Source organism: Colossoma macropomum, unplaced genomic scaffold (genome assembly GCF_904425465.1).
Source record: "Colossoma macropomum unplaced genomic scaffold, Colossoma_macropomum, whole genome shotgun sequence".
In the NCBI taxonomy this organism is placed as follows: domain Eukaryota; kingdom Metazoa; phylum Chordata; class Actinopteri; order Characiformes; family Serrasalmidae; genus Colossoma; species Colossoma macropomum.
The window spans coordinates 18,706,899-18,733,926 of NW_023494807.1; the positions used below are offsets into that span (position 1 = coordinate 18,706,899).

The 27,028-nt window shown below is 38.9% G+C and overlaps 1 protein-coding gene across 1 annotated transcript in view; it reads right to left on the reverse strand.

Moving 5' to 3' along the window:
• Positions 1 to 27,028, reverse strand: part of LOC118796980 (receptor-type tyrosine-protein phosphatase mu-like) — a 269,176-nt gene that overhangs the window by 12,242 nt on the left and 229,906 nt on the right. Inside the window, exons 24-29 of the mRNA XM_036556162.1 lie at positions 15,892 to 15,989; positions 8,449 to 8,565; positions 7,672 to 7,826; positions 6,103 to 6,238; positions 3,932 to 4,081; positions 1,111 to 1,284 (exon numbers count right to left, since the gene is read on the reverse strand). Coding sequence (XP_036412055.1) covers positions 1,111 to 1,284; positions 3,932 to 4,081; positions 6,103 to 6,238; positions 7,672 to 7,826; positions 8,449 to 8,565; positions 15,892 to 15,989 — 830 coding nt within the window. The remainder of the gene's footprint in view (positions 1 to 1,110; positions 1,285 to 3,931; positions 4,082 to 6,102; positions 6,239 to 7,671; positions 7,827 to 8,448; positions 8,566 to 15,891; positions 15,990 to 27,028) is intronic.

Sequence of the window (27,028 nt, forward strand, 5' to 3'; positions counted from 1 at the left end):
AGAGAGAGCAAGAGATGGGAAATGTGAAAGCACAGAAGCACAAAAAATTAAGATACTTTGAAAGATGGAATGGCTAATGGCATTCCAAGATGAGTCACATTACTCCCAGTGCGCCCATCTTACTTTGGTGGAATACAGAGTATATTCATAGCCTACATTCAGTTCATCAATACAACAATCTTTAAGTAGACTTTTTCATTAAAACATGACAAAATATTAAGAAAAATCAATATTAGTTCACAGCAGTAGGTGTGGAATGTTAGTGGCATGAAGTGAAAGCTCCCCAAGGACCATAAATTGAGAAAGTCTTTCTTCTCTGAAGTGCCAAAGCCAACAGGATTAATTCCTATTTCTTATTCATTTCTGTTTTGTGGCAGAACATCCAATCAACAACATGACTAGTTAGTAATGTGTGACCTACAGCAAATATACATTGAAAATCATTACCTCAAAGAAAATTATTACATAAAATGCTTAGAATATTTTGCCTGATGGCTGAAGCTTGATTTACAATGTGTTAAGGTTTTGGCCTAAAATGTATTTTTAAAGCCCATTCATAGTGGAGAGGTACATGCAGGGTGTTGAAAGGCAAAATAGTGGCCAAAACTTTTTTCCAGATTTACCATCATTTTAATATAATCAACATTATATATATATATATATATATATATATATATATATATATATATATATATATATATATATATATATAAAATGTACTTATTTCGGATGGTAAATAAAATGGCTATATTTGCATAGTAGACATGTCGACATCTGGATCCTGTCACTACCACTGTAAAGAAATCTAAGTCTGTAAGTTTCTCTATAATAAAGCATTTCACGTAAAACCACCCTGAATGACTTTTTGACATCTCAATGATTAAATTATGCAGAAAAAAATAAGAAGTTCAAAGAATGTTCTGCCTGAAATTAAGTTGGTGATGTATGCTTTTTCAGGCAAGATGCATCCAATTTACGCTTGAAACATGGTGCAAAAGCTATCATACATGTGACCAGGAGTGTTCATGCTGTAGCTGTCATTCTTGCCAAAACAAATCATATCTAAAGAAAGAAAGAGAGAAACCACTGTGTCAGAGGAGTGTGCCTCACATCCATGAGTGCCGCATTGATGTAGTTGCTGCTTTCTCCATCGATGGTGATGAGAAAGGGTAGGCAGCGGTCAGGCGGGAGCACATCCATGCAACGGTTCTTCTCATGGTTCCGTGGCAGCAGAGCAATGCTGCAGTCCTCCACACGGAGAGTAGGGGTCACCATGTTCAGAGTCTATGGCACATGCACACACATACACACAGAACGGTACTTTATATTATAGTGCTTACCTGTATGGTAATTATTACATTTATTTGATAGCTTATTTTTTAAGAACTTTTTGGAACTAGAATATATGGAGGGCATTACAACTTGTGACTGAATAATAACTTTAAACAAGACTGGACTGATAAAACACCTTCATGAATTTATTTTTCAGGACCACAAGGTATGGGTGTCATTCTTCGGCAATAAAGAGTCTCAACCAATCAGAATCTAAAATTGTGACTTTTTATAACTTGACATAACATAATTAACATGATTAATTATGGTAACACTTCAGGGCAGTGTTTATAAGGCTACACGACACCTACCAAAGCCTTTCATGATAGCTGAAATAAACCTACACGGATCATTCTACCAAATTGGTTCAAAGTCAGAGTTGAGAACACATTGTGAAACACTGATTTTCAGACTTTGGGACACGTTTACTTCAAAACCAAGGGCTCTACCTGCTCCGCACATGGCCATGAGGAAAAGGGTTACAGTCTCACTTCCTACTCTAAAATGCAGGGGTGTGACTAAAATAAGGCTAAAACTAAAATTATGAACAAAAAAAATGGCCATCTGGGGGACAGCATTTTTGAATAATTTTTTTAGGTAGCAATTAAACCCAAACTACTAATAAATTATTAATTCAAACAGTATTTTTAGTTCTTTTTTTACTGTAGGACTGCAGTTTAAACTCAAACTGAATTATGAATGTTCCATATAGACATTGATAAAGGCTTACTTCAACAAGCATCAGTTGTCATAACACTTACTGAATTGAAATAAGTGGGTTTATGTCAGTTGTCATGAAAGGCAATGTAGTCTCATGAATGCTGCCCAAAGGGGTTACCATAATTACTAATAGAATATAATTGGATGGCCTATTTTACAACATATAATATTTCGCTTTACTACATGGGGTAAGTCATTAAGGTGTGTCCAAAAGGCACATATTACTTTTTATGCACAAATTGGACTGGGTCACGGCAGAATATAAATCTCTTCTCAGCCATCCATACTAGTTGTATTATTCTCATACTTTTTAAACAACTGCTCTTAGTACAATGCCTAAAAACGGCAAAGGATCAGGCAAGGCTATGCTAGTACTGTAGGAATATTGTGAGGTTAACACCACCTTAAGTACATGTACGGGTGGAAAAAATTACTGTGGCTAAGAAGACCCAGTTAACTGCACATAAAAAACACACTGCAAAAGCAGAAACACTTTAATCAAAATTACATCATATACACCACATTAAGCTACATTTCACAAAGGTGATGAAAAGACAGAAAACCTTTTCATCACCATGACTACCCCAGTGCTACAAAACACATATACAGAAAACACCCGCGACTTCAGAAACGCTGCAGTCAGTCACAATACAATGGAAAGGACTCTCAAAGAGGACGGATCCATTCAAACTTGGAGCATAAACATTCACTGGTAAAAGTACAGAACCTGGTGAAACCTGCAGATAAGATCACTGAATAGGAATTAGTTTAATGATGAGAATTAGCTGTAGAGTGTAAGTGTAGAATTTTAAATAGCAATACTAGATACAGCTGATAACTATCATAGTACTGCAATGTTAGATAGCTAACGAGCCAGCCAAGTTAAGCATGGACTTACTGAATGTGAGTCTACGAGGTCTTATCAGCTTCTGTCAGTGATTTTTCCATCATAGATATTTCATCCCCTTTGAGAGTGTTCAAGAAACATTTCGTTGTGTTGTGGCTCACTTCCGTTGCGTTGTGACTGGCTTTGCAGAGTTTCTGAAGTTGCATGTGTTTGTGAAATGTAGCTTAGGTGTAATCATGTTGATGAAAGTATTTTCTGAAATTGTAGCGTGTTTGTGAAATGTATTTCAGGGGTAGTCATGTTGATGAAAGTGTTTTCTGAGTTCCCAGCGCATTTCTGAAATATAGCTCAGGTGTAGTCAAGTTGATGAAAGTGTTTTCTTTTGCAACGCGTTTTTAATTGTTGGCCACCGTAGAAAGTTAAGGCTTATTACATACAAACCTCCACTTCAGTAGGTTGTTGAGTTAAAATAATACAGAGTATGCCTTTTCTACAACTGTAATAATATTCATTTGCTGTCCTACAGCGTTAGAACTATTTTTATCAAGGCTATCATTCAATAACCTACTGTTATGGCTGTGCATTTCCAGCAAGCATTTTGTTTGTGCCTAGCGCCTTCATCAATACAGCAGATTGCAAAGGGTTTTAGACACTGAAAACAGATGTGGTCCTTAGATGTCTTAAGACAAAATCTTAAATCTGCAGCCTCATTTACATGGACCTCCCATTTCTTTGCGCCAACTGTACCTGCCTTGCGTACTTCAGAACTACCATATTAATGCTAATATCATTTCTTTTAGCATTAGCTGTGCTCCATGACTAATATCTAAAATTTATTAGGTACTCGTTAATGGGTCCAAACTCCAATTAAAAATGGCAGTGTTAAAGTGAGATGAACTGAGGCTTCATCAGAGCTGAAGATGATTTTGAAATGTAGGAAAAGTGTGAGATCCCTTTTTTAATGGACTCAATCTGATTCATCAAAGAGAATTATATGTTAAAAAGGCTCAGTTTGTCCCCCCAATGTCTTACCCTGAACTCCTCTTTGATTGGACTGGAGTTGGTTTGTGGATCCAATCGGTTCATATCATAGTAGACAGAACGAAGCTGATTGGCTGGAATGGTGGTATCTCCACAGAGACATGCCTCCAGAATGGCATCATGAATGAAGACATACTGCTCCTGACAGGAGACAGAAAGTACATTTAAAATATTAAAGTAATCAGTCTCACCAATCATCATCTAATCAACTCAGTCAATATCTGTAATACAGAAAAATGCCGCCAAAAACTGTTGATAAAATCTAAAGAATCTTAGCAATTCCTTTTGTTGGTATATCAGATGAAAAAACATCTATAATAAGGATGGCTGACCTATAATAAGTGACTGAAGCAAATTTAAGAAACTGATACCGTTATACTAAAACACAAAATTTTGCATGATAAAAATGTTTCAGATTTACTTCAGTTGTTAAATATGTTTCTTAAGGGACATCCCAGATATATAAGGTACTTTTAACCTACAAGAATATGTTTACTTAAAGCTAAACTATGTAGACATTTGGAAACCTCTCTGGTAAAAATGTGTAACTGCATGCAATGGTGAGGAAGAACATTTTGTAATGTTGGTTGTGCTATGGACCCCAACCAGCAGATGAATCTGATGATTGCATTGTATCACCTACTACTAGCTTACTATCACTTGTAAGCTGTTATGTATGATAGGGTTCATTGCAATGAGTTATCACAATAAAGGTGGACTGCTATGACGTAATGTACAAAATGCCAATTGTTTGCCAGCTGTCAGATTTTGTTTGGTTTTTAACATACCTGCTCTGTACTTGTTAAAGTGGTCATGGCAAAGTGCCTAAAGATGAATAGGATGGGTACTCATTTTCATGCTAACAGTGTCTTCAAGGAAATCAAATCACAATGAAGCTGATGAACATTTTGTCAAATGGTATCACTATCTGAGACAAGTCTGATTTGTCTTTGGCTTGTCGGCTGTTTGTGACTGAGGGCAGAATATGTATTCACATCCCAGCTGCTCATCTGCGAGGAGACAATTCAGCGCTTTGATGAAAATCACTGTTGAAGTGACATTTTGAGACAATCTGGCCTTGTCAGTTTTGACTAAATCGTGACACAGGGGGTCAGTGCTTCCGTGATTAGGCGCCTGTGATTGTGGCTTAACAATCTTTGACCTTTCTGGTGCCGCAACCAACCAGAGAGCAGATGTGATGTCACAAACAACAGCAAAACAACCAAAAAACCCCCCAAAAAAACAGAAGTTGGTCTTTTCGATTGAGCGCTCTCTTCCTAATGAGGGAGCATTTCCCATCAAATTTGCAACACAAATCGCTTTCTGTTGTGGCAAATTATCGCTGACAGTTCAAACATGCACATAAAAAGGTAACAAGCGCCCGTAGGGCGACAGGCAGTGCCAACACGCACAAACACCTGCAAGGCAAAATGCACACATGTGCGCACGCACACGCACGCGTGCACACTTTGAAGGTCACTGAACTTGTGGAGGATGAATCAGAGAAGCACTGGCTGCATAGTTACTCAAATCCCAATCCAGACGTCATCTATGAAACATTTGCCCATTAAATCCAATGATGCTTGTGATCTAAACGGAATTACAGGGAAATGGTGCATTCAGCTAGGCTACGGCTCAGTCCAGATGGTCTGTGTTCAGAAAAGCGGAGAGTTCTTCAGCACCGCTGCAACATAAAATCGCTGAAAGCTGTAAAAAAGGAGCCAGCTCGCAGTAATATTTGCCTTTAGTTATTCCCACGCCTTTATAGCACTTCTAACCGCCCGATTTGTGCTGCACTCTAAGAGACGGCTGGCTCTTAAACAGGCAGGAAGTGCAACTGAGAATGTTATGGTAATTGGCTAAAGAGACATGGTGGTTTTAAATAGGAACAAGCTATAAATGGATAAACATGCAGTTTACACATTCTTTTATATGTAGAACTCCTTCTGAATCAAAGGCCATTCTCCTTCTCAATTTCTCTAATTCTTTCTCACCATCTCCGTCCTGTCTCTACCTTCTTGCAAGTTGATCTCTCCTTTATATGCTCTTTTTCTATTCCATTCTTCTGTTCTTCTGTCCTGTCCATCATCTGTGTCTACTCTGAAAGATTTATGAAAGAAGCTTCCTTAAGATAAACTGAAAGCTTAAAAGTCAGTGGGTACCTCTGTCTGGACCATGTTGACCCGGCGAGATCGCAGCTCTCGGACGCAGTTATAGATGTCCACCACGCCCTCCCTCTCAGCCATGTCCAACATGATATCAATCACAATGAAACAACCTGTTCGTCCTGCTCCCGCACTGCAAAGAGGCCAACCACAATGGAGACTGAGATAAGCACCATTCTTTATGTGAAAGCCCCATATATAAAGAGTTACGGGTGCGTAATATCATGATGTGTTATCAGTATTGTGTTTCTGAGTAGATAATAGGAATTGTTAATGCTTCTAGAACATAGAACAACTGCACGTAGATTTGAACACTTATAGAGAGCCTGTAAACAATGACAACCACTCTACAGTAACTGTATAAACTGTATAGCAGCAAGTAAGTGATTAGTCAGTCCACTATGCCATTATATAATTTTATTTTTTTTTTTAGAATTCATTTTTTTCCTCTTGTTCCTTAAATTCTTTAGTTTTGAAAATGTTAAATACAAAAATCTTTGGAGAAGACAAGGGCTAATAAACTTATTCTAGGAAATATTAAGGGTGCAATGATTCTAAGAGCATCAAGAAAAAACTAAAATAAAAAAAGAACACTTACAGTAGTCTGTTGAAACATTTATTTAAGCCGCTGTCAGTAATAAAAAATGGGCGCACACTGTACATTTTGTTCTGTTTATGGCTCAGTTTCACTGTTTTATAAGAGCACTAATTTGTACAAGGACATGTCACTTTGTGATCTTTTTTTGTGTTTGTACTGTTTTGAGTGAAACCAACCTGTGTACTATATAATTACAGGCCTGTAAAATTTCTGACACACAAAACATCAAAAAATGAATTCGATCTTGACCTCAGAACCTGAAAATATGTGCATTGCTACAACTCTATAAAATATGCATTTACACCATATAAGCCATCCATCCATCCATCATCTAAACCGCTTATCCTTCTGGGTCGCGGTGGGGTGCTGGAGCCTATCCCAGCTGTCATTGAGCGGAAGGCAGGATACACCCTGGACAGGTCGCCAGTCCATCGCAGGGCAGACAGACAGACATAGACATTCACACACACACTCACACCTATGGGCAATTTAGCGTGTCCAATCAGCCTGACTGCATGTCTTTGGACTGTGGGAGGAAACCGGAGTACCCGGAGGAAACCCACGCAGACACGGGGAGAACATGCAAACTCCACACAGAAATGACCCTGGTCGCCCGGCCGGGAATCGAACCCAGGCCATTCTTGCTGTGAGGCGACAGCGCTACCCACTGCGCCACCGTGCCGCCACCATATAAGCCACAAGAGCCAATTCCAGTCCTAGGGGGTCACCAAACAGTTTAGTACCTTCCCCCTTTCTTCCTGGATCTAACATACCTGATTTAACTCATTACCTAATCATCAAGCCCCTCATTAGCTCAATGGGGTGTATTAGAGCATAGAAAACAATAAATGCACAATGGCATGGCCTCCCAGGTCTAGCCTTGGAGAACAGTGGTTTGCATGATTTGAAGCAATCTGCTAGTGCAAGGACCAAAAACTTCTATCCATGATGACAGAGTGATCTACTACCTGCAGTGGACCACAATAGGGCCAGCATTGGCAGGTGATTTCGCCTTCACCCTGCGGATGAAGCCCAGCAGGCCTGTAGCATGGTAGGGCACACCGTGATCTGGCCAGCCTGTGAAATGGAACTGCTGAATTTCCCGGATCTCATGGGCCCCCCTCTACGAAACAAGACAAATTCAGTCCATATGACCATATGACAATATGATATTGGTATCACAATAAATTACATCAAAAGCTTTACTAAGCCCATTATTGATATCTTCAGAACACTGCCAAAAATACATGAGATTTGGCTGAGGCTGTGAAGAGGCATAGCTGTTTAAAAGTTCTCCCTATATTTGGGATATCGCAAATTAAAATCCTGACATGCTGTGAACTAATAAGAGAAAAACCTATTAAGAGTTAACCCTTTGAAAAACTATGTATCATGTACAGCTGAAATGTAAAGTATCATGATGTTCTATTTTTGCCATATCGCCAACCAGTAGACCAAAGATAATAGACTAAAATGCTAGGTTATCTTTGTGCTGCTCCATTTTGCGACTTGAAAAAAGATTAAAAATGAATCAAAGAAGAAATAGAGTTTGGTGTGCAAAGACTTTCCTCTAAAGCAATACTAGATAGAACATGTGTGATTTGATTAAAAATGAGTGTGTCTGGTTGAGTTTGCTGCAAAGTCATAAAGTAACTAGACTGCATATGTTGTGGCACAGTGGTTCTATAGCAGCGTTTAATCTCTTGAGTGGGCTCTCACTAAAGATGATGTGCTTTTTTTCTCACCTTTTCTACAGCGAATGTTCTGATGACATACTCAGAAAGGAGCTGGGTCTCTATCAGCGTCACCTTCATGTCTCGGTAGATCTCTGTGTCATCTGGCCAGTACTTGCAGCATTTCACCTGAAACAAAACATGAGCTCAGTCAGTGCAGGTTCTTCCTGTACGCAAACTATACAAGTTGCGTAGAGCCCCCACCTGCCAAGGGAGGCTCCCATAGCAACAATGTATTTTTCATTAGATAGGCCTATTATACAATTCTTAAGCATGCAGGGCATACCAAGAGGCCTAAACAATTTTTGTGATGTTCAGTCAAACTGCGACTGGCATGTATAACAACAATGAGTTACATTACATTTCTGTCATTTATACGGACTTTGGAGCGGCATACGTGACAGGACGGCTTCAAACAGCCATTACCAATCGGGGGCTGAAAAACGACAGTAAAACTGCTGATGGTAGGATGAGAAAACAAGACGCAGAGGGGAGAAATCCAGGTCCAGAAAGTAAAAACCCTCCCCTGGAATTTGTTTCAATTGTCTAAACTTTCTGCTGCCAGTTTGAGCAAACTAGAGAAGCCAGGTAGTTGGAACAAAAATTTGGGGAGGTTCTGGGGTTGGGGGTGATCATTATTGTCTCTCATCTCATTAAATTGTGAGTGTGTGATCAAAAATGTCTGAAAGCTTTCTACCATCCCCTGAACCTGCAATGTCTCTAAATTCTCCATGTAGTGCATTAGGTAGATAAAATTATGAATGCTACAGCCCAAATAACACAAAATATACAACATTTAAAGTCGTTTGTGTTTTAGTCAAAGGATACACAGCTTTCTACATATGTATAATGCATTATTTGTGTGTAAAGGTCATACTTTTGTGACTTGTGAGTTGTGCCCTGTATAGAAGGCTTTGAGGCGAAGATAGCTAGCTAAAAAAACTACTGTTGAGTTGTTGACAAAGTAAGAAACCTATCTCAAACTGTCAGTGTCCCACGAGCATTTGAGAGAATGTGCCATCATGAGCATTAACATTCTTGATGACTTTGCCATAAGAAAATGTAGAAAAGCTGAATGTTCTAAATGAACATTTTTGTTCATCAAAGTAAGTAAAAATAAATGGACAAACTATTGTGTTAACATTATGATTAATGATTACTGTAAGGGGATTTAAGAGATGTGTGTAAAAGTTTAATGTTAACGTTACATTGGTAGAGGAGGTAGATATGTGATTTATGTTGGGGAGAGAGGCGGTTTTGCTTAGGGCCCTGGGAAGGCTAGGACTGGCACTGTGTCCAATTAAAATCTGGGCATTAGGGACTGTTAAGAAGACAGGAGGAAAGGAATTCATAGCTTCAACTACAGCGAGCACTATAAGGCACATTTCTTTCTGTGTCACCACAGCCTCTTTTATCTTAAAATGTTAAAAATACACTGATCTTGAAAAACTTCCTTCTCTGTACAGTTTGTTTTTGGAGACTCATTTTTTAACAGTCAAAGATAACAATGAGATAGAACAGTAATGTAGGCCACTGATGCCTACGTTAGAACAACTCCTGGAACCTATCCAGTTTACATGCTCTAGAATCGTAGCCTATTTGACATATTTTTTCACCTAATTTTTTTTATCTATCTACCTACACTCTTAAAAAAGTGTGAAAATGGAACCAAAAAGGGTTCAGTGGGTTAAAAAGAAACACTTAAGGTTCCATAAAGAACCTATCAGTGAATGATTCTTTACCAATCGTCTTCATAAAAGACATGCAGAAATGTGAATAACCTCTTTGAAGTCTAAGGAACCTCTGCATAATGTAAAGGTCTGATACTAATATAAGGTCACATCTAGAGCCATATGTCCAAGAACCATTTTAAAAACTTTATTTTTAAGAACCTCTCTATCCAATGTCGTTCTGTGGAGTGATGCTATTGAAGAAGAATTTCTGACTCCTTAAAGAACCTTTCATTGAATGTAATTTATTGTTATAAATGAGTTATGTGAGTACGAAGTAAGAACTTGACCATAATGTAAAGGTTTAATACCAATTAAAGGTTGTATCTAAAACCATATGTCAAAGCCTATCTACCTGTCTGTCTATCTATCTATCTATCTATTTGTCTGTCTGTCTACATTCTTTAAAAATTGCTGAATGGAACCTAAATGCGTTCTTTGGAATGATGACATTGAAGAATCAATTCTGGTATCCTAAAGAACCTGAAGAATTGTATATCCAGGCAAAGAACAATTTAGACACCCTAATTTTTAAGGGTCTACCTATCTGTATACAACATGACCAGATCAGTGGATAATAACAATGCAAACCACCAGTACTGGGCACAGGAATAAACAAGTCCAAACAGACAGCTTACAGACAGCTTAACCAGTCACATTACAAATGAACTGTTCACTTGCAGCAACCGTATGCAGAAATTACTCAAACTGCAGCTAGTCCACACTGATAAACATGGAAGAAACAACAAAATAAAAGCTTACCAGTTACTTACAAAGACTTCAAGAATGGAGCTACAGCACCAAAAATCTGCCTAACATCTAGCAAGTCAGCCTTGGCTCTTATCATTTTTCTTCTCAGGTGCAGATGAGCCTGACAGGGTACAATTTTTTCCCTTTAATTCTAGCAAAATCTGCTAATAGATTTCTCGGGTATCGACAAGAAGGTAATTCACACTTTAATGCTGTCTCATTCTCACGTTAAGTTCCACTAAATGACTTTGCTGCTTCCTCATATGACATCCAATACCCTGAGCTCACACCTGCAGCCTATCTGTGCTGTAATATTACACTGACAAACAATACGCTGACATACATGACACAATTAAATCTGAAAACTGAAATCCGGTAAGATAATTATGACAGCTGCACAGAATGTCTAAAATTCGAACTTAGTAGAACAGTGGCAGCAGAAAACAGCACTACGTCTGGCAAGTTTTTCTTTTGTTTTGTTTTTTTGTACAAGAAACACACAGCGCCGCGGCAAGATTCAATCTGTCCTTGGTAGCTCTCCGGCATCATTAAGGCTGGAAATGAGATTGGAGGATGGAGGGACACTCGAGGGGGAGGAGAGCAGAAGTTGAGGTCCCTTGGTGACACTTGAGATGAGAAATCCTCATCCCGTACCGCTCTCGCTCAATCTCCGCTGAGATTACATTAGACCACAGCCATTATTTTATTCCATCAATTAAGAGGAAGCATGTGTGTGGGTGGGTGGAAGATGTGTGTGCATGTGAGGTAGGCGGGTTATGGACCGTGTAGACGTGCATGCACAATCATAAATGGTCGAACAAATTGGCTTACTAATGCAGTGATGTGTATATCATAGGCTACACATGGAGAAAATCAGATACATACACTCACTCTCCTATCATAGAAGATCTCTATCACTGTCACCCTTCTCTATTTCTTTCTCTTTCACCTCAACTAAAAGAAGATTTATTGGCATGACTACATTAAATCACAGCGTAGTGTAACCTAATCTATTAATTAGTCAATACATATACACATACTGTACAGACAGCTAAACATATTAACAGTAATACTTTGACTATACCATATTATATTTAACTATATATACAATCCTGTACTTTTAACTAGAAACTAGAGCCAGCACTGGTACCATTCAGGCATACAATTTTAGCTAAAGAATAAGTCCCATATAAATTATTGTGGTTAACAGTTTAACTGCCTTCTTTTTGTTATAACATATGTGTATATGAGTTAATGTACCAAAAACAGAGATGACCATTTTCCAAACTCTCTTTGTCCTTTAGAATTAAACAGCACCTGTATTGTGCCTTTAAGATTGATATATATATATATATATTTATATATATGTAAATGTGCTCTGTTCTAACTGGCTGCCCTGTATTGTGCCTCTTTCAAAAAGCAGTTCAGGCTGAAACACTCCTCACAACATCAACATAAATGAGTCAGGCTAAAGAGGTATAGGCTATATAGGTGTATGTATGTAAATATGTTGGTTACCTTGACATTAAAAAACTATGAATTTAAAACAAGCTGTTTTTACAGCACACTTTATATAGATTGTATTCTATCCCGAACTCTTTTATTAAAAATAAGCAAAGAAATTTGTTTTTTATGTGATAAGGGCCCTTTAAAGTGGCCAAACTGGCTGATTTTCTCTCTAGCTGTTGACACCTAGTAGCTCCCAACTGATGAGAGAAACAGCATGTGCTCTAAAAATATAAACGGTACTCACCACTGTCCCTTAAAGGTGTTACTAACAAACATCAAATAAACAAATATTACTGACCACTGCCCTCTAAAGGTGTTATAGCACCAGTCAGAAGTTAGAATGTTGTTCCATAAGGTACATGACGTGTACTAGACAGTTATTACCATCACGTATTATTACATGATGGTAAGTTCCAAGGCAGTCTAACTAATTTACACTGAAACACCAAACAGATTCTAGCTATTAAGCTGCAGTAAAATATCTCATAAATATTTAGAGTAATAAGGTGGGCAGTACAAACATACATTAAACTTCTATATAATGTCACACATTTAAGCAGTAAATCCAGAACACCTTTAAGTACCGGCTAAGTTATGTAGCGTAAAATGATGGCACAAATTTTTTCTGAAGTAAATGGAAAGGATCCAGTGAAACCATAACAAGTATTTTACAGCCCAGACTCAGTTTTGTTTACAGGTGATATACTTACATTGTAGGATTCTTAGTGCTTTATTCATGTACAATCTTTTTATATCCAATGACATCCTGGAACATTTTATGATGATTGCACAGTACTGTGGAGTTCGTACCACATACTTACTTAATTAATACCCAGAATCTGTTAGTCATTTCATTGTAATTTAGTCAACACTTACCATCATGTTACCCAAAATAACCACCTAGTATTTTAGAGCTCGCACCTCACATTTACCTGGCTAAAACCTAGAACTTAGAGGACTGTAAAAGAAAACATTGCAAAATAATTGCAATCTGGTGATTATATAATAACTGTAACAGGCCTAGTACCGTAACATCAATGTACTTGTGTCATCTTGAAATTTCACTGTCAGGTTTCTCAGAGTTGAGTTTGGGTTTGGTTTGTTGTGGGCTGTGTCAGGTCCAGACACAATATTGTCAGGCTATATATGGGTTCTGATCAAAATATCAGGCCTGATTAAAGCTCTACAATGTATCATTAAACCAAGAAAAGCTAAGTAATCAGTTACATTATAATTTTAAGTTTAATTTTATCAATAAATGAATCAAAAAATAATAGTAATATAAATAATAGTAACAAAAGTAATGACTTTCCTTCAAACTGTAGCTTTCTTTTATGCATCAGAATATTCTGCCCCTTCTCCTTACAATGTCTTCAGTTTGTCTGCTTCAAAAAGACATCCTCCAGAGTTCATCTTCTTCTGTCTTTCTACCTCTCTTCCTCCTCTAGCTTTACTCACTCCCTCTCTGTGCTCCCCCCGTCCCTCTCCCCCTCTCCCCTGCAGGGCTCATCTGATCTGCAGCACATCTCCCTGAGTGCCTTGGTGCGGTATGGAGGCAGATGGGCGGCAGTGGAACGCAGCGGTGGGTTTATGGCTCTCTGTGGGAAAGACTCGGCAGCCCTCCCTCCCCGACACACGCGCCACCAGCCGCCAGCTACCCGCCGCCAACAGGCAGCATTAGATCAGCCTCCTCCAGCACTGCAGCCAGCATTAGATCAGTATCACACACTAGCCTGGCACTTGCAGCCTACAGCAAGCCACATCTGCCAAGCCGGACCACCACTTGCTCGCCAGGGGAGGGAGAGCCAGCCAGCTCCAAGGCTGATGCTGAAATATGGGATAAGATTGAGAAAGATGCTGGTGGTAGTTTTGAGACTTTGAGATTATAATAAGAATAATTTATCTGTATAGTGCCTTTCATACATATAATGCAGCTCAAAATGTCTTCACAGACAAAAAAAGACAAACTGTAAAAAATGTCAAGTCAAGTCAGCTCAACTTAAAATTATAAGGTGACTGATTACGCTGCTTTTTTGAGTTAACTTGAGGAATTAGTTTCCCCAACTCATTCTCCCAACTCTCTCCTGCATTACGGTTAAAAAATAGAACTAGAAATATAGAATTAGTTTTTTAACTTAATTTCGCCACTAGCTGGAACTCTTTCTATCACACAATCCCATCAGATATTTTCTCCTCTTGGACTTCCAGATATGGACAGCTGGATTTCGAATTACAATCTCCTGATAATGGTTTGAACTGTTAGACAGTTACACCACATGTGACCATGCTACTTTTGCAAAGCTAAAACAACCAATATTTTCAGTAGTATATTAAACATTTATGAACACAAAGTCTGAGTAACTTCAGGCACTCCTGAGTGGTGCCACAGGCTAAGCCATCACCCAAAGAGGTGATTGTGAGTTTCACCCCCAGCAAAGCCGCAGCCACCCATAAGTGGGTATAAGAGGAGAAAATGTGTGATGGAAAGAGTCTCAACTAGTGGGGAAATTCTGTAACATTTACTGAACTGAGAACTCATCTTTACTGACGGATCAAATTCTTATCCTTTTAAAGGGCTATTTTACCTCACTGCACTCTATTTATGCCACTGTCATAAAGTAAAGTGATACCATTTCATCCATTTGTAATGGATTATAATTTGAGTAAATACCCCAGCACTGATTAGTGGTAAGAGTAACAACACACAAAGCTAAGGGAACTACTACTCTTGATATATTAGAGTAATTGGAATACTGTATTCAAGATGCCATAAAAGAAAAAAAAGTAGTCCAAAAAAACAATATGTATTAGTTTAGTATGTCACATTATGCAACAAAAATTAAGTTAATTAATTATAGGACTTTAAGGAAGACTAGCATATTGTAACTGAGTGAGCTTACTCCACTTTAAGTGTGCACTGCGCAGCTGTACAACTACAAATTACTGACGATAGTACAAATACACATACTGGCATGATTGACAGATACTGAACAGTAAATGAACTACATCAGGACTAGCGGCATACAACGTAATCAAGGCATCCCTTTTATTTTTTTCTGGATTTCCCACAGGTTTGTAGGGGCATCAGTGTTATATTTTTTCAGAAGTGATGGTCCTCTCATTGACAAGATGGCTCATTAGGATCTAGATTCAGTGGTCTGGAGATCTGGTCATCATGCAAGAGGCAGAGTAAAAAGCTATTTCATGCTTGTGTGGTAATGATCCACAATGATTAGTTCCCACTCAGTTCACAAAGAAGAACCTCGAGATGTATCACTTCACCAGCAAAGAATCCTACGGGAACGCAACTGTCCAACTGGGCCAACTCATTACAGTTTCAGTGCCTGTGGTAACTGTATTGAGCTAGAGAAACCAGTGTTTCTCCAAGTGTTTAAAAGCTACATAGTCTTTTATGACTGACCTGTGTCATGTTCTAAACTACAGATGCCATGTACTGTGTACTCACCCTTCCAACTTCCACCAAGTTAGTAACCATGACGATGGTTGCTGTGTTCTCCTGCCAAACCATCCTCCAGAAGTCAATCACAGTCTCCTGCATGGGTCCTATGCATAGAAAACGTACAAACACAGTGAATGGCATTCAAATATGGTACACTGTTGCTGTCGGGACAGAACCTTGTTTGTCCATATGATTGTATTACTTCATCTATTCTGACTTTAGAATCTATTCCAATTCACAATCAAGCCAAAAGTCGTCCACTGTTATAGGCCTATACTTATAACAAAGTACTCAACAAAACTGTACATGAAAATCAAAAGCACAAATTGAGTTAATGACACCAGCTTGGCCAGTGCTGACCATTCAGTCCCTCCAATTTTCAATTAGGAATCTAATTAATTTGAATTAATATTGTTTTTAATCAAGTACCAGCGGTAAAAAAAATGACTTGTGACAAATTAATTAGTGTGTGCAAATCCCTGCATAAGGGCTGGAGCTAATGCGCATTACCTGCAGCCAGAGGCAAATTACATTCAGCCGAGAATCGCTACAACCTCCTGATCTTCCTCCAGCTCATAAAAATGTCATTATAAAACAGCTGGGCTGAGAGCTGACGGTCCACACACACACACGCACATGTATGCGCACATACATACTTACACATGCACAGATGTCAACACAAATCCACCCACACACAACAGACAGGCATTCACAGACATAAACATGTACACTAGCGTTCAAAAGTTTGAAATCACTTTCCATGGTAACAAGTTTACTATATAAAGCAACAATAATAATTAAAACCATATGGATTTTAAAATTACAAACTATTAACCAAGAAATATTTTTAGATGTTTTATTCAATATTTCAAGAATTCTCTGAACAACAAGTTATTTTAGGATAATTAAATATGTAGAGATACATCGAAATGAATATTTTTGGCTAAAACTGGAACTCAGTACACAGTGGGCAAAAAACTGAAAAAAGCTGACAATAAATAAAAACACTTTACATAAAATTAACTTACTAAAATTATTACAGTGTGTGGGCTTCAGGACATGCTGCAAACAGAATCCTCAACAACAGAGAATGGTTGGTAATTGAAGGCAATGAATTATTATGAGTTACACTTTCCACTTTTACAATGTTCTTTTTGTATTTCGTCATTTTAGAAACTGAGGCTACAGATGGCATTAGTGTGCTTCTGCTGTGTTGCTGTATTTCTGCATACGTATGGTGAAATTTGGATATTAATTTTATTGTAACTCCATCCTCTATGTTATACAGCTTTATCAGTCATTTTAGAATCTTCTACGGCTCTGTGCATCATTCTGGACACAAATAATACTTCTTCATTTTTATTTACAGCTTCCTGGCATCCTAATAATGATCTAAAAGCTGTGAAGCTGCACAGGATGAGCCTATTACAATCACTTTTCTGCAACAAAATTGATTCCAAACTTTTGAGCAGTATTGTACATTCTAACACAGTCTCACTTCCTTTTTCTCTTCTGGACTAAAACCATATCACTTAAACTCATGGCATCTTACACTACCACCACCCTCAGACCCCCACACCCCACAAACTCTGCATCAGTTCACTGGCCTGTATGGGAATTGTCAGATTGATTCCTGGTGTGGTGAGCAGTGAACAGGACGTCTGCTACATAGGATTCAAATGCCATGTGACATAATACACTGACTGATCCCAGTGAACACCAGCCTCAGAACAGCTCAGAACAGCTATAACATCAACAAGTTGCTTTGAGCTACTCCACGTTTAAGCAGTGAAGACAACTTCAAACGATTCTACCGACTTCTAAGCTGTGTCCAGTGGCTTTTCAGCTGACTAATCAATGGCACCTTTTAAGTACAAAGAAATAACAACCTTGGCTCTATAGCATCCATCAAATATATTATGCCTATTGATCTGCCTATGTATCTATTTACTGGGGCTACAGAATTTACTTTCTAAGCCCTTATCCTTCTGGGTCACGGGGGGAGCTGGAGCCTATCCCAGCGGTCAATGGGCAGAAGGCAGGAAACACCCTGGACAGTTCGCCAATCCATCACAGGGCACATCAATGATTCGCTAATACATTTTAATTTACAGTAGTTTTAATATACAGAACTGTGCAAAACCCTTCATTTATTTAATTTCCAGTCACAACAGCCATAAAGTTCAAGATATTCACTTTTCAGCAGATATTTCTAAGGATGTCAGATATAAAATAATCCACTTACATAAGAAGGGTAAAGTCACAGGAAAATAAGTGAAAAAACAGGCGTTTCTATTGACAACCAAACTGTAAGACTGAACTTTGGAGGTGTGGAAAAATATCCCTGCAGAAAGCAAGTGTCCTGAAAAGAATGAAGCCTGTAATAAATGCAAAATGTGGACAACTTCGTATTATATCTAGTTGTGGAGGCTTCTGTGTAATTTTTCTGTCCAATATATGTTTTCTGCCTTTTTCCCTGATGCTAAAAATTAAAAACCTAATGGCCGTTTTGACTGAATTACAGTAGAAGCAATATAATCGGAATACTAATGGTGTGCCTACATCTTGCAGCTCTGTTGTCTTTCTGTCCATCTGTCTTGGTTAAGCCAAGTTGCTTTGTGACCAGTGGCTCCAAAACATGGTTTCGAAATTGATTCTCTGAGATGAGACAATATACAAAGAGCTCAGATACAGATTAGATATCTGAAGAAAATGGCATTTAACTGACCCAACTGTGTGTTTGAAAGCCAAGTTCAAGTATGGCAAGTTTCCCAGCTCATAAGAGTGACCTTCTCTGTGAGCGTGGTGTATGTGCGTGTGTGTGAGTGTGAAAGAGATCTTAATTGTTTTACAGAGCACTGCTCTGCAGTTTGATCTATACAAACGAACTAAATCACCAAATTAACACTGCTCAGTGAATCCGACTCCTGTGGCATTGATTGACTCTTGAGAAAGAGAGCGAGAGAGAGAGTGAGTGAGAAAGAGAGAGAGGGAAAGGAGTGAGAGAACAATTCATTTGAGAAAATAAGTGATAGGTGGGCGTAATGTGAGCAGATCCATTGATCTGAGGAGTCCAGTGATCTGTACCAGACAGTGTGTGTGTGTGTGTGTGTGTGTGTGTGTGTGTGTAAGAAGAGAGAGCGAGAGAGAGAGAATAATGAGGCTAAGTTCAGAGCTGGTATCTGGCCTGGGTGACTAAGGCACTTTGGAAGTTGTGTAACTTTGAGAGTGTGAGGGCAGAGAATGAGAGGAGGTGAAGTCTCCAGCCAACATACACACACACACACACACACACACACACACACACACACATATGCACACACACCCAAGCTATACTGCCTTACAGGCCAAGAACTGGAGCATGCTGAAGCCAAAGCAAAAGAGAACCATACGCCAGTATAACAAAGCACATCACTGACAGAAATCATAGAAACCTACTTCAACTTACGCCCAAAACACACCGCTGAGAGTAAAGGGCCCATATCTTACAACTTTTTGGTTTTTAATTTTTTCCCAGAAGTCCACTTATAGCATTTGCATGGTTTTATGTACTAAAAACAATCATTATTCATTCTAACTATCATGACCATTTTAAAGTCTTTCTTTATCTCTTAGTGTTAAGCAGGCTGTTTTTGTTACAGTGTCAAAAATTCCGGTTAATTCAACCATTGTGAGATATAAACAAAGTCATACAGAACGGTTTGATGTAAAATCAAATTTAGATTTCATTACAGTAGTGCTAACAGGAACCAGGGGTCATAATGTCTACAACACAAATATAGCCATTTTATTTACTATCCAAAACCACCAGTGAACCTATGCATCTTCCGAGGTTTTATATGTAATACCGATCATAGTAAAACAATGGTAAATCTGAAAAAAAAAGTTTTCTTTGGGGACCTTGTGAAACAATGTCTTGGGCATAAGGCAGTGTATTCATAAATATTTCATGTAATACTTCTCTGTGATGTAGCTTTTAGAGGCATTAAAATCTTCAGACCTATCGCCACCACTGTAACCAGTTCTGACACTAATTTTCTACAAAATATTTCATATCAAACCACTCTGAATAACTTTGTTTACATCTTACATCTTATGCAGAAATTTTGAAAAATCAGTAGCCTACCCCTTTAAGTCAGATATATATAAATTAATTCTGTTGACCTTTCAAAAAGCCGCTTATAAACACCCCTTATAACTTCAGCATGAATGCACGTACCTAGGCTGAATGAGCAGATATGTGTAATATACATGATGGCTTTGTGACACTAAGTTTCGTGACATCACAAAAACATTCCATTCAGTTTCCACATACAGTATTGTGCAAAAGTCAGAAACCAACTTTCCTTTATTTAATTTATAACATAATCCACTTTCAAAAGGGGGTGGAAAGTCAGAAGAAAATAAGAAAAAAAAACAAGAATTTCCAAAACTGTTCAAGTTCAAAAAATGGTAAGATACAGGGAAAATGAGACTCTAAAAGGTGAGCACTTAAAGCTTTCATCCGTGAGAGCTGCTGGCAATCTCAAAACAACTGACTGGCCACCCAACAATACTGTCCAGATCTCAACATCACTGGATGTATTTGGGATTACATGGATCATGAGAAGCAAAAAATGCAACCAACGTCTAATACTGAACTTCGGAGTTGGGCAAAAATATTCCTGCAGATTTCTCTGAAAAACAAAGCAAGTCTCTAAAAAGAATGGAAGCTGTAATAAAGGTAAAGTGTGGACACACTAAATACTAAAAATTTTGTCAGTTTCATTTTCTGTTAAATGTTTGTTTACTGCTTTTTGTTCCTGACACTGAAAAATATATAATTTGTCTGTTTTCATTTGAAATTAAATAAATGAAAGGCCGTCTCAGTGCTTTACGGACTGGAGAGAGAATGATATGTTTGGAACAATGTTTGATACTAGAGCAAACTCATTTCAAAACATCCAAGAAAATGAATTTTTCTGTGATATGGGCTCCAAAACTCGAGGAGCTAGGGAGCAGGAAGAAATCCCAAATGCATTTTAGGAATGCTTTAGCTGCACAGTTAGTCGAAAAACAACCACACCGCAATAAAACTTATTTGAGCAAAATAAATAAAAGTATAGAAAACTTTATGCTGAAGTCTTAGGTTTTCTGGTAAAAGAGAGGGGAAAAAATTGCAAACACTTCCTGTATCAGAAACTCCAGCTGTCAAGAGCTGCTGACAGTCATTCCTGCAAGCAGTGTGTCACTCTTCTGAAGAATGTGTGAATGTGTGTGTCAGAGTGAAAGAGAGAGAATGTGTGTGTGTAGCACCATGTGAAATCTGCTGATATCCCCCTATAACCAGCAAAGTGTAAAAACTCATGATAGACACAACCTCTCATCTGCCTGCTATCATTAATATTACATGTTAGCCACACTCATATCAGCCTCTCTCTCTCTCTCTCCTTCCCCTCTGCAGACTATCATGCCTCACCTGTAAATGATAAAACTGGTAGCACACCACAATCAGCCATGTGGAAAAGACTTTGCAACTGAGAGAGAACGAGCAAGAGAGAGAGAGGAGAGAGACAGAGAGAGAGGGGGTTGAGCAAGAGCGAGACTGAGGAAGACTTTTCTTTCCTTCTTCCATCCATCCATCTAATATCTATCTGCACAAGCTGCTTAAGAGACCCCCAAACCACAGCCTACTGCCAAAGCCTGCATCATTATAGTGCATCCACACAGTCTGAAGAGCATCTGAATATGCGTACACGTGAGTGTGTGATAGCGTGTGCATGTGTGTGTGTGTGACCCTGTGTTATTGATGAGACCTCCGCTCTAGAGGGGATTAGAGGAGCAGCTGCCAGTTTATCAGAACCTCCTGGACATACACCCTCTAAACCTCATTAACACACTCACATATTCATCACACACACACTCCCACACGCGCGGACCGCCGCTCCAAACTCCCGAGCATCATTAAAGAGCATCATTAAACAGTCTTGCTGGTCACTTGTAGTTTCTGCTTAAATGTTGAGAGCTTAAATATGAGGCTAGGAAGCCAAATCTGAAGTCTAGAGTGGTCTGCAAGTACATGCGTCTTGCTCGAGCAATCTGGTCAAAAGTTAATTCATTAATATTGATTACAGTACATCTTTATAAAAATGAACAATTCCGTTTTAAATGGAAAAAATTTACCCAAATCTTTGCTATGACAAGGTAAAATATGTGTCTTTAACCTTCTAGGCTGGTTTTACTCAGTGAAACCTTGATTCTAGTTTGTGCTAGTTGCATGATGTGAATTGCCTGCAACATAATTTCCATGCAACCTAACAGTTACACAAAAGAATTCAAAAACAATCAAAGGTGCACACAACACACTGCTTACTCCACTAGTTAGCCAACTTTTCAACCACCCAATAAGCCATCTTCTGTCTTTTTCTTCTTGTCCATTAATTCCTTGAAATCAATGGTTTAAAAGTATGTCATTCAACATGATCACGTCACACCTCATTGCCATTTTGATTGGCTTTCATTAAACTTGTTTCACAAAGTTGAGATGCTTGCGACTGTTGAGGCTGACTTTGAAGTACACAACTCAAGTGCAATTTAGTTTCATGTAGGCTGCAAGCAACTAAAGTTGCCTGAAGATTTCACCATGTACAGCTAGCCCCAACAGAATTCGGAAACACTTTGTGGGGATCCCTGTGTGTGTTGAAACCCGAGCTTTTCTGTTTTATGTTTTCATATCCGGCCTCGTCACACATGCATGTTAGCCCTGCAGTGTAATCGGCCACATGGCACTATACATGCAAGATGGTGGAGTGCAGTAGGAAACATTCAGGTAAGGGTGACCTTCCAAATATTCTTTCACCAAGTACTCCTTGATGTTGATGGGGCTGAAGTTGGCTTCCTATTCGCATTTTCCCGTTCCACCTTAATCTGTGCGGCCTGAGGTGCCTGAATGTAACTGCTGCACCATATAAGGTGGAACACAAAGATTAGAAAAAAGAAGCTGCCGAAAAAGAAGCTGACTTCAGCTTCATTGAGAGAGTTAAAAGGCATAAAAAAGAGACGAGGAGGTTGCTCTGTTTCTGCTAGACAGGTGAGTAACATTACTTACTTCACTATTATACTCATTTTTGCTGTTTCACTGAGATCATGTTTGTGACAGCAACTGGTTAGCTATGCTGCAGCAATTGTAGTGACGGTTTGCTAACTCACAACCTAGCTAATGTTACTTAAATTACTTGCTGCGTTCACTCTAACATTATATCTTTTTCCAGAATCATATACTGCGCCTTTAAGCTATGTAAATACTAATCCATGTTTAAACAAAGAGAAATAGCCATTTACAGATTCATTTATTTGGATATTTGTTTCACTGTTATACAACATTCAGGTGAAGAGGCCAAGTGCATCCTCACCTGTTTATTTGTCGCAGAGCTGAGAGAAAAACAGAGACAGCAGGTTAACTTAGAGGTTTAGCTGACTCGTATGAGACATCAACTGCTGTAACTGTACACAAATTTAGTATAAGCAAAGGAATATAAACTTGGCTATCCATTTAACTAAACTGACTATTAAAAACACACCGTTAAATGAAGATTTAAAAAGATTTACATCCGGAACTTATTCCTGTATCATCTCTGCAATGTAGGCAAGCAAAAAATCTGTTCAGCCTCTTTGGGACATTCATCATAGAAAGGGATAAGTTCATGTGCCAAACTATTTCTTGCAAATCAAAGTAGTTTTTTTTTTTTGAGAAAAAAATTAAATATCTAATAATTTAAACTATAGTTTGTGATTAAGGTCAGTGTAGTTATTCTGTTTTCTGTCGGAATTCCTCTCAGTAAATTACAGCCATTCACTGCCGTTAAAGTGAAATGTAGAGCAGAGGCAACCATGGGGTCTAGGTTACTGAAGTCAACATGAACCAGAAATCGGAATGCATTTTTCTTCCTTGATACAATGGGCTTTTCTGAAGGAAACAGCATATTAGTACGGGAAATAACGGGCAGGGCATGATTTTGTCCATCGTGAAAGAGCTTTCCAAACGAACATCAGTCAGACCTGGACGATAGTCTACAGTCAATCATGGAGGACTACTTGTCTCCTGCAGCACCTCCTACACTGGCATCAGAGGATGGGGACAAAATCCTGGTAAATACAGGAGGCACAGGAGGAGGAGCGAAAAGATGCTATGACATTACTGATTTACATAAATTATCCCCACTCGTGGTGCACTGTAACATAACTATATGTCACACGGTGTTGAGAGGCAAGCAAAATTACTAAACTTTGATCAAAAATTACAGAGATGCAAGAATGTTGTCTTTTATATGATACAATATGATGAATCATGCTTAACCAGTGACATGAATAAGCACGGTAAAAAAGGTCAATTTAACTCTAGAGAACAGCCATTAAATAAGCCAATACTAGCCTTAAATGATAGCTGATAATGCTGATAAAGTTTTAACAACAGCAATTTAGGCTCATAAAAAAAGTATGTTCAATGATTATGTCTGAAAATGCCTGGCAAACACCCTTGTGCCTGAAGCTTTAAGCATAACTAGTTAACATTTACTAATTCATTAAGAAAATTAAGTTTAATTTAGGCCAGGGGAGTCACTAAGGTAATGTTTAATCATCTAGAGATGAACAGACAGATATCTTTGCATTCATAAGCACTCAGCTGGTTTCCTGATATGTTTAATCTGCAACAAGAAGCTGTCAAACACTAAAAAAGTCCCAAAGCTGAAGTCAGATTCTCGTTTGCCAGCCTAGTTTGAATTTTCCCATTCTACCTTAAATGGTGCAGCAGTTACATTCTGGCACTTCAAACACCATTTAAGGTGGAATGAGAAAATTCAAACAAGAAACTAGTGAATGAGAAGCTGACTTCAAAGTCGAACACTGAGAGACATTTTACTTTTGCGTTTCCTTCCAGAGATGTAAGAAAGCAGCTATAGCTGAGCTAAAGCTTAAAGCAGAGCAATGTAAGTCTGCTTTTCCTTTATATTTTTTAACCTATACTAGTACATTAGTACATACTGAGACATATTTACAGCGAAGGTGGTAAAATGGACACAGAATGCGGCTCCCAAGGTGGCTTAATTTTTGTTGAAAGGACAAAATGGCTCTTCTTAACGTTTGGGTTGTCAACCCCTGGCATAGACCATGCTTCTCCCAAACACAGCGGGCCCTACAGGGCCAGCCAAATCACCCATGCTATCTCTTCCTTGATGCCAAAACTCCTTGCAATGCATCTTTGACGAGACATGAAGACCTTATGTCAGCAACTGCCTATGTGTTTAGCAGAAGAGTCAAATTACATATAAAGGTGATGGTCTTTTATCTTACGGGTCTTTTGAACAGAGACAGCAGTCATACATAATATCCCTAGCTAGGAAAAATACTCTAAAACTCTCTCTCTCTCTTCCACCCTGTTGCATGATCTGTTCTGGGCTTCCCACTTTCTTCTAATTCAAAGAGACAGACCCTCCTTTCTCTCTTTCTATCCCTCTACCTTACTCTCTCTCTCTCTTTCCCTCTCTCTGGTGTCAGTGCTCTGTCTGCCAGGTGAAGATGATGATGATGAATAATGCAGAGGTTTGAGCTTGGAGAGAATAACAATGTTTTTATTCCCTCCCACCCCTCACTCTGGTGTCATGGCCACCCTCATGAGAGGAAGTGCTTTCAGCGTCTATTTCCTGTTGCCTTGTTCCTTTCTTTGGAGTAAGGAGCTTGTGTGTTTCATCCGAAGAATCAGCTTTTCTCACACAGTGCTTCTCTTACTTATTTCAGAAGAGCTGGGGATGAATCGTCTAAAACAAGGATGTGGTGGAGATGCAGATGAGAGAGAGGGAGAAAGAGAGAGGCCAGAGGTGAGCGCAGATCAGCTATCAGGCTGACGCTGTCTGATCAAATCCAGAGAAGAGAGAGGAGAGCCTGAACCACAGCTAAGACTGACCTGAACATGGAGACCAAGAGAGAAAGAGAGAAAGGGTGCGAAAGAGATGGAAAGAGAGTTAGCACAAGAGAGAGATTGACAGAGAGAGAAAGAGAAAGAGAGAAATAGAGAGAGCGAGAGAAAAAACAGAAAGACAGAGAAGCAAGGAAGAGAGGCTATTTAAGGTGAGGGAAAACATAAGAGAGGAAGAGTGCGAAAGAGAGTGGGAGAGGGAAAGAGAAACGGAAAAAGGTGGGAGGCTATATGAGGAGAGAGAGACAGAAAGAGAATGAGAGAAAGAGAAAGGTAAGAGAGAGATGGAGCAAGGGAAGAGAGAGAGAAAGCAGAAAAGAGGGGATAAGTGATGAAGAGATGGAGGAAAGAGAAATAGAGAGAAGGAGAGAGAAAGTGAGTGAGAGACAGAGAAAACAAGAGCAGGAGAGAGAAAGGAGAGACACAGGGAAGTATGTAGGATAGAGTTGAACCGATATGAAAATTTTGTGACAGATATGGATTTTAAGGAGCTGAGAATCCCAATAACTGATTATGGGTCAATATAATTTTGTGTGGTCGGGAATTAAACGTCAGTAGTTTTAGTTTACTTGTGCTTTAATGACTGATATTGAATAATTGTTAAATATGGTTGTCAGTTCTCAACCATCAAATTTCTTAAATTGAAAATGCAGAAGCTCACAAGGCCTTCAGTGATATGAATGTAGTGTCTCTGGGTCTTCCCAGAACTCAGAATTCTTAAAGTTTTGTTGGTTTGTATTAATTAGCACATCAAAAGTATCAGTTAGTAAGAGGTAACGTGAGACAGAGAGAGTGAAGGAGTAAACTAGAGAGAGAAGAGAGAGGGGCTAGAGAGAGAGAGACAGGAGTTGTGGTAGAGGCGAGTGTCAGTGTGAGGGAAATGATGGGGAAGGGAACACTCGGGGAGTTTACACATGGGTGAGATACAGTACAGCAGACAGCATGAATTTATTCATGAGGCAGGTGGCTACACAAGCCACAGAGAAAGATGTACAAATCAGTTACAGAGACACAACTGATATTCAAAACCACAGAAGGCAAGAGACAAACCTATAAAGCGCTCTGAGAGACATGGCTGAGTTATCCTGCAGAGACGAGCATTGGGAAGGATAGCCTTGCTCAATGTATGTCTGAGTTAGGGTAACGATGCACAGACTTTACAATATGATAGGTACTGCAGTGTTTGCCCCA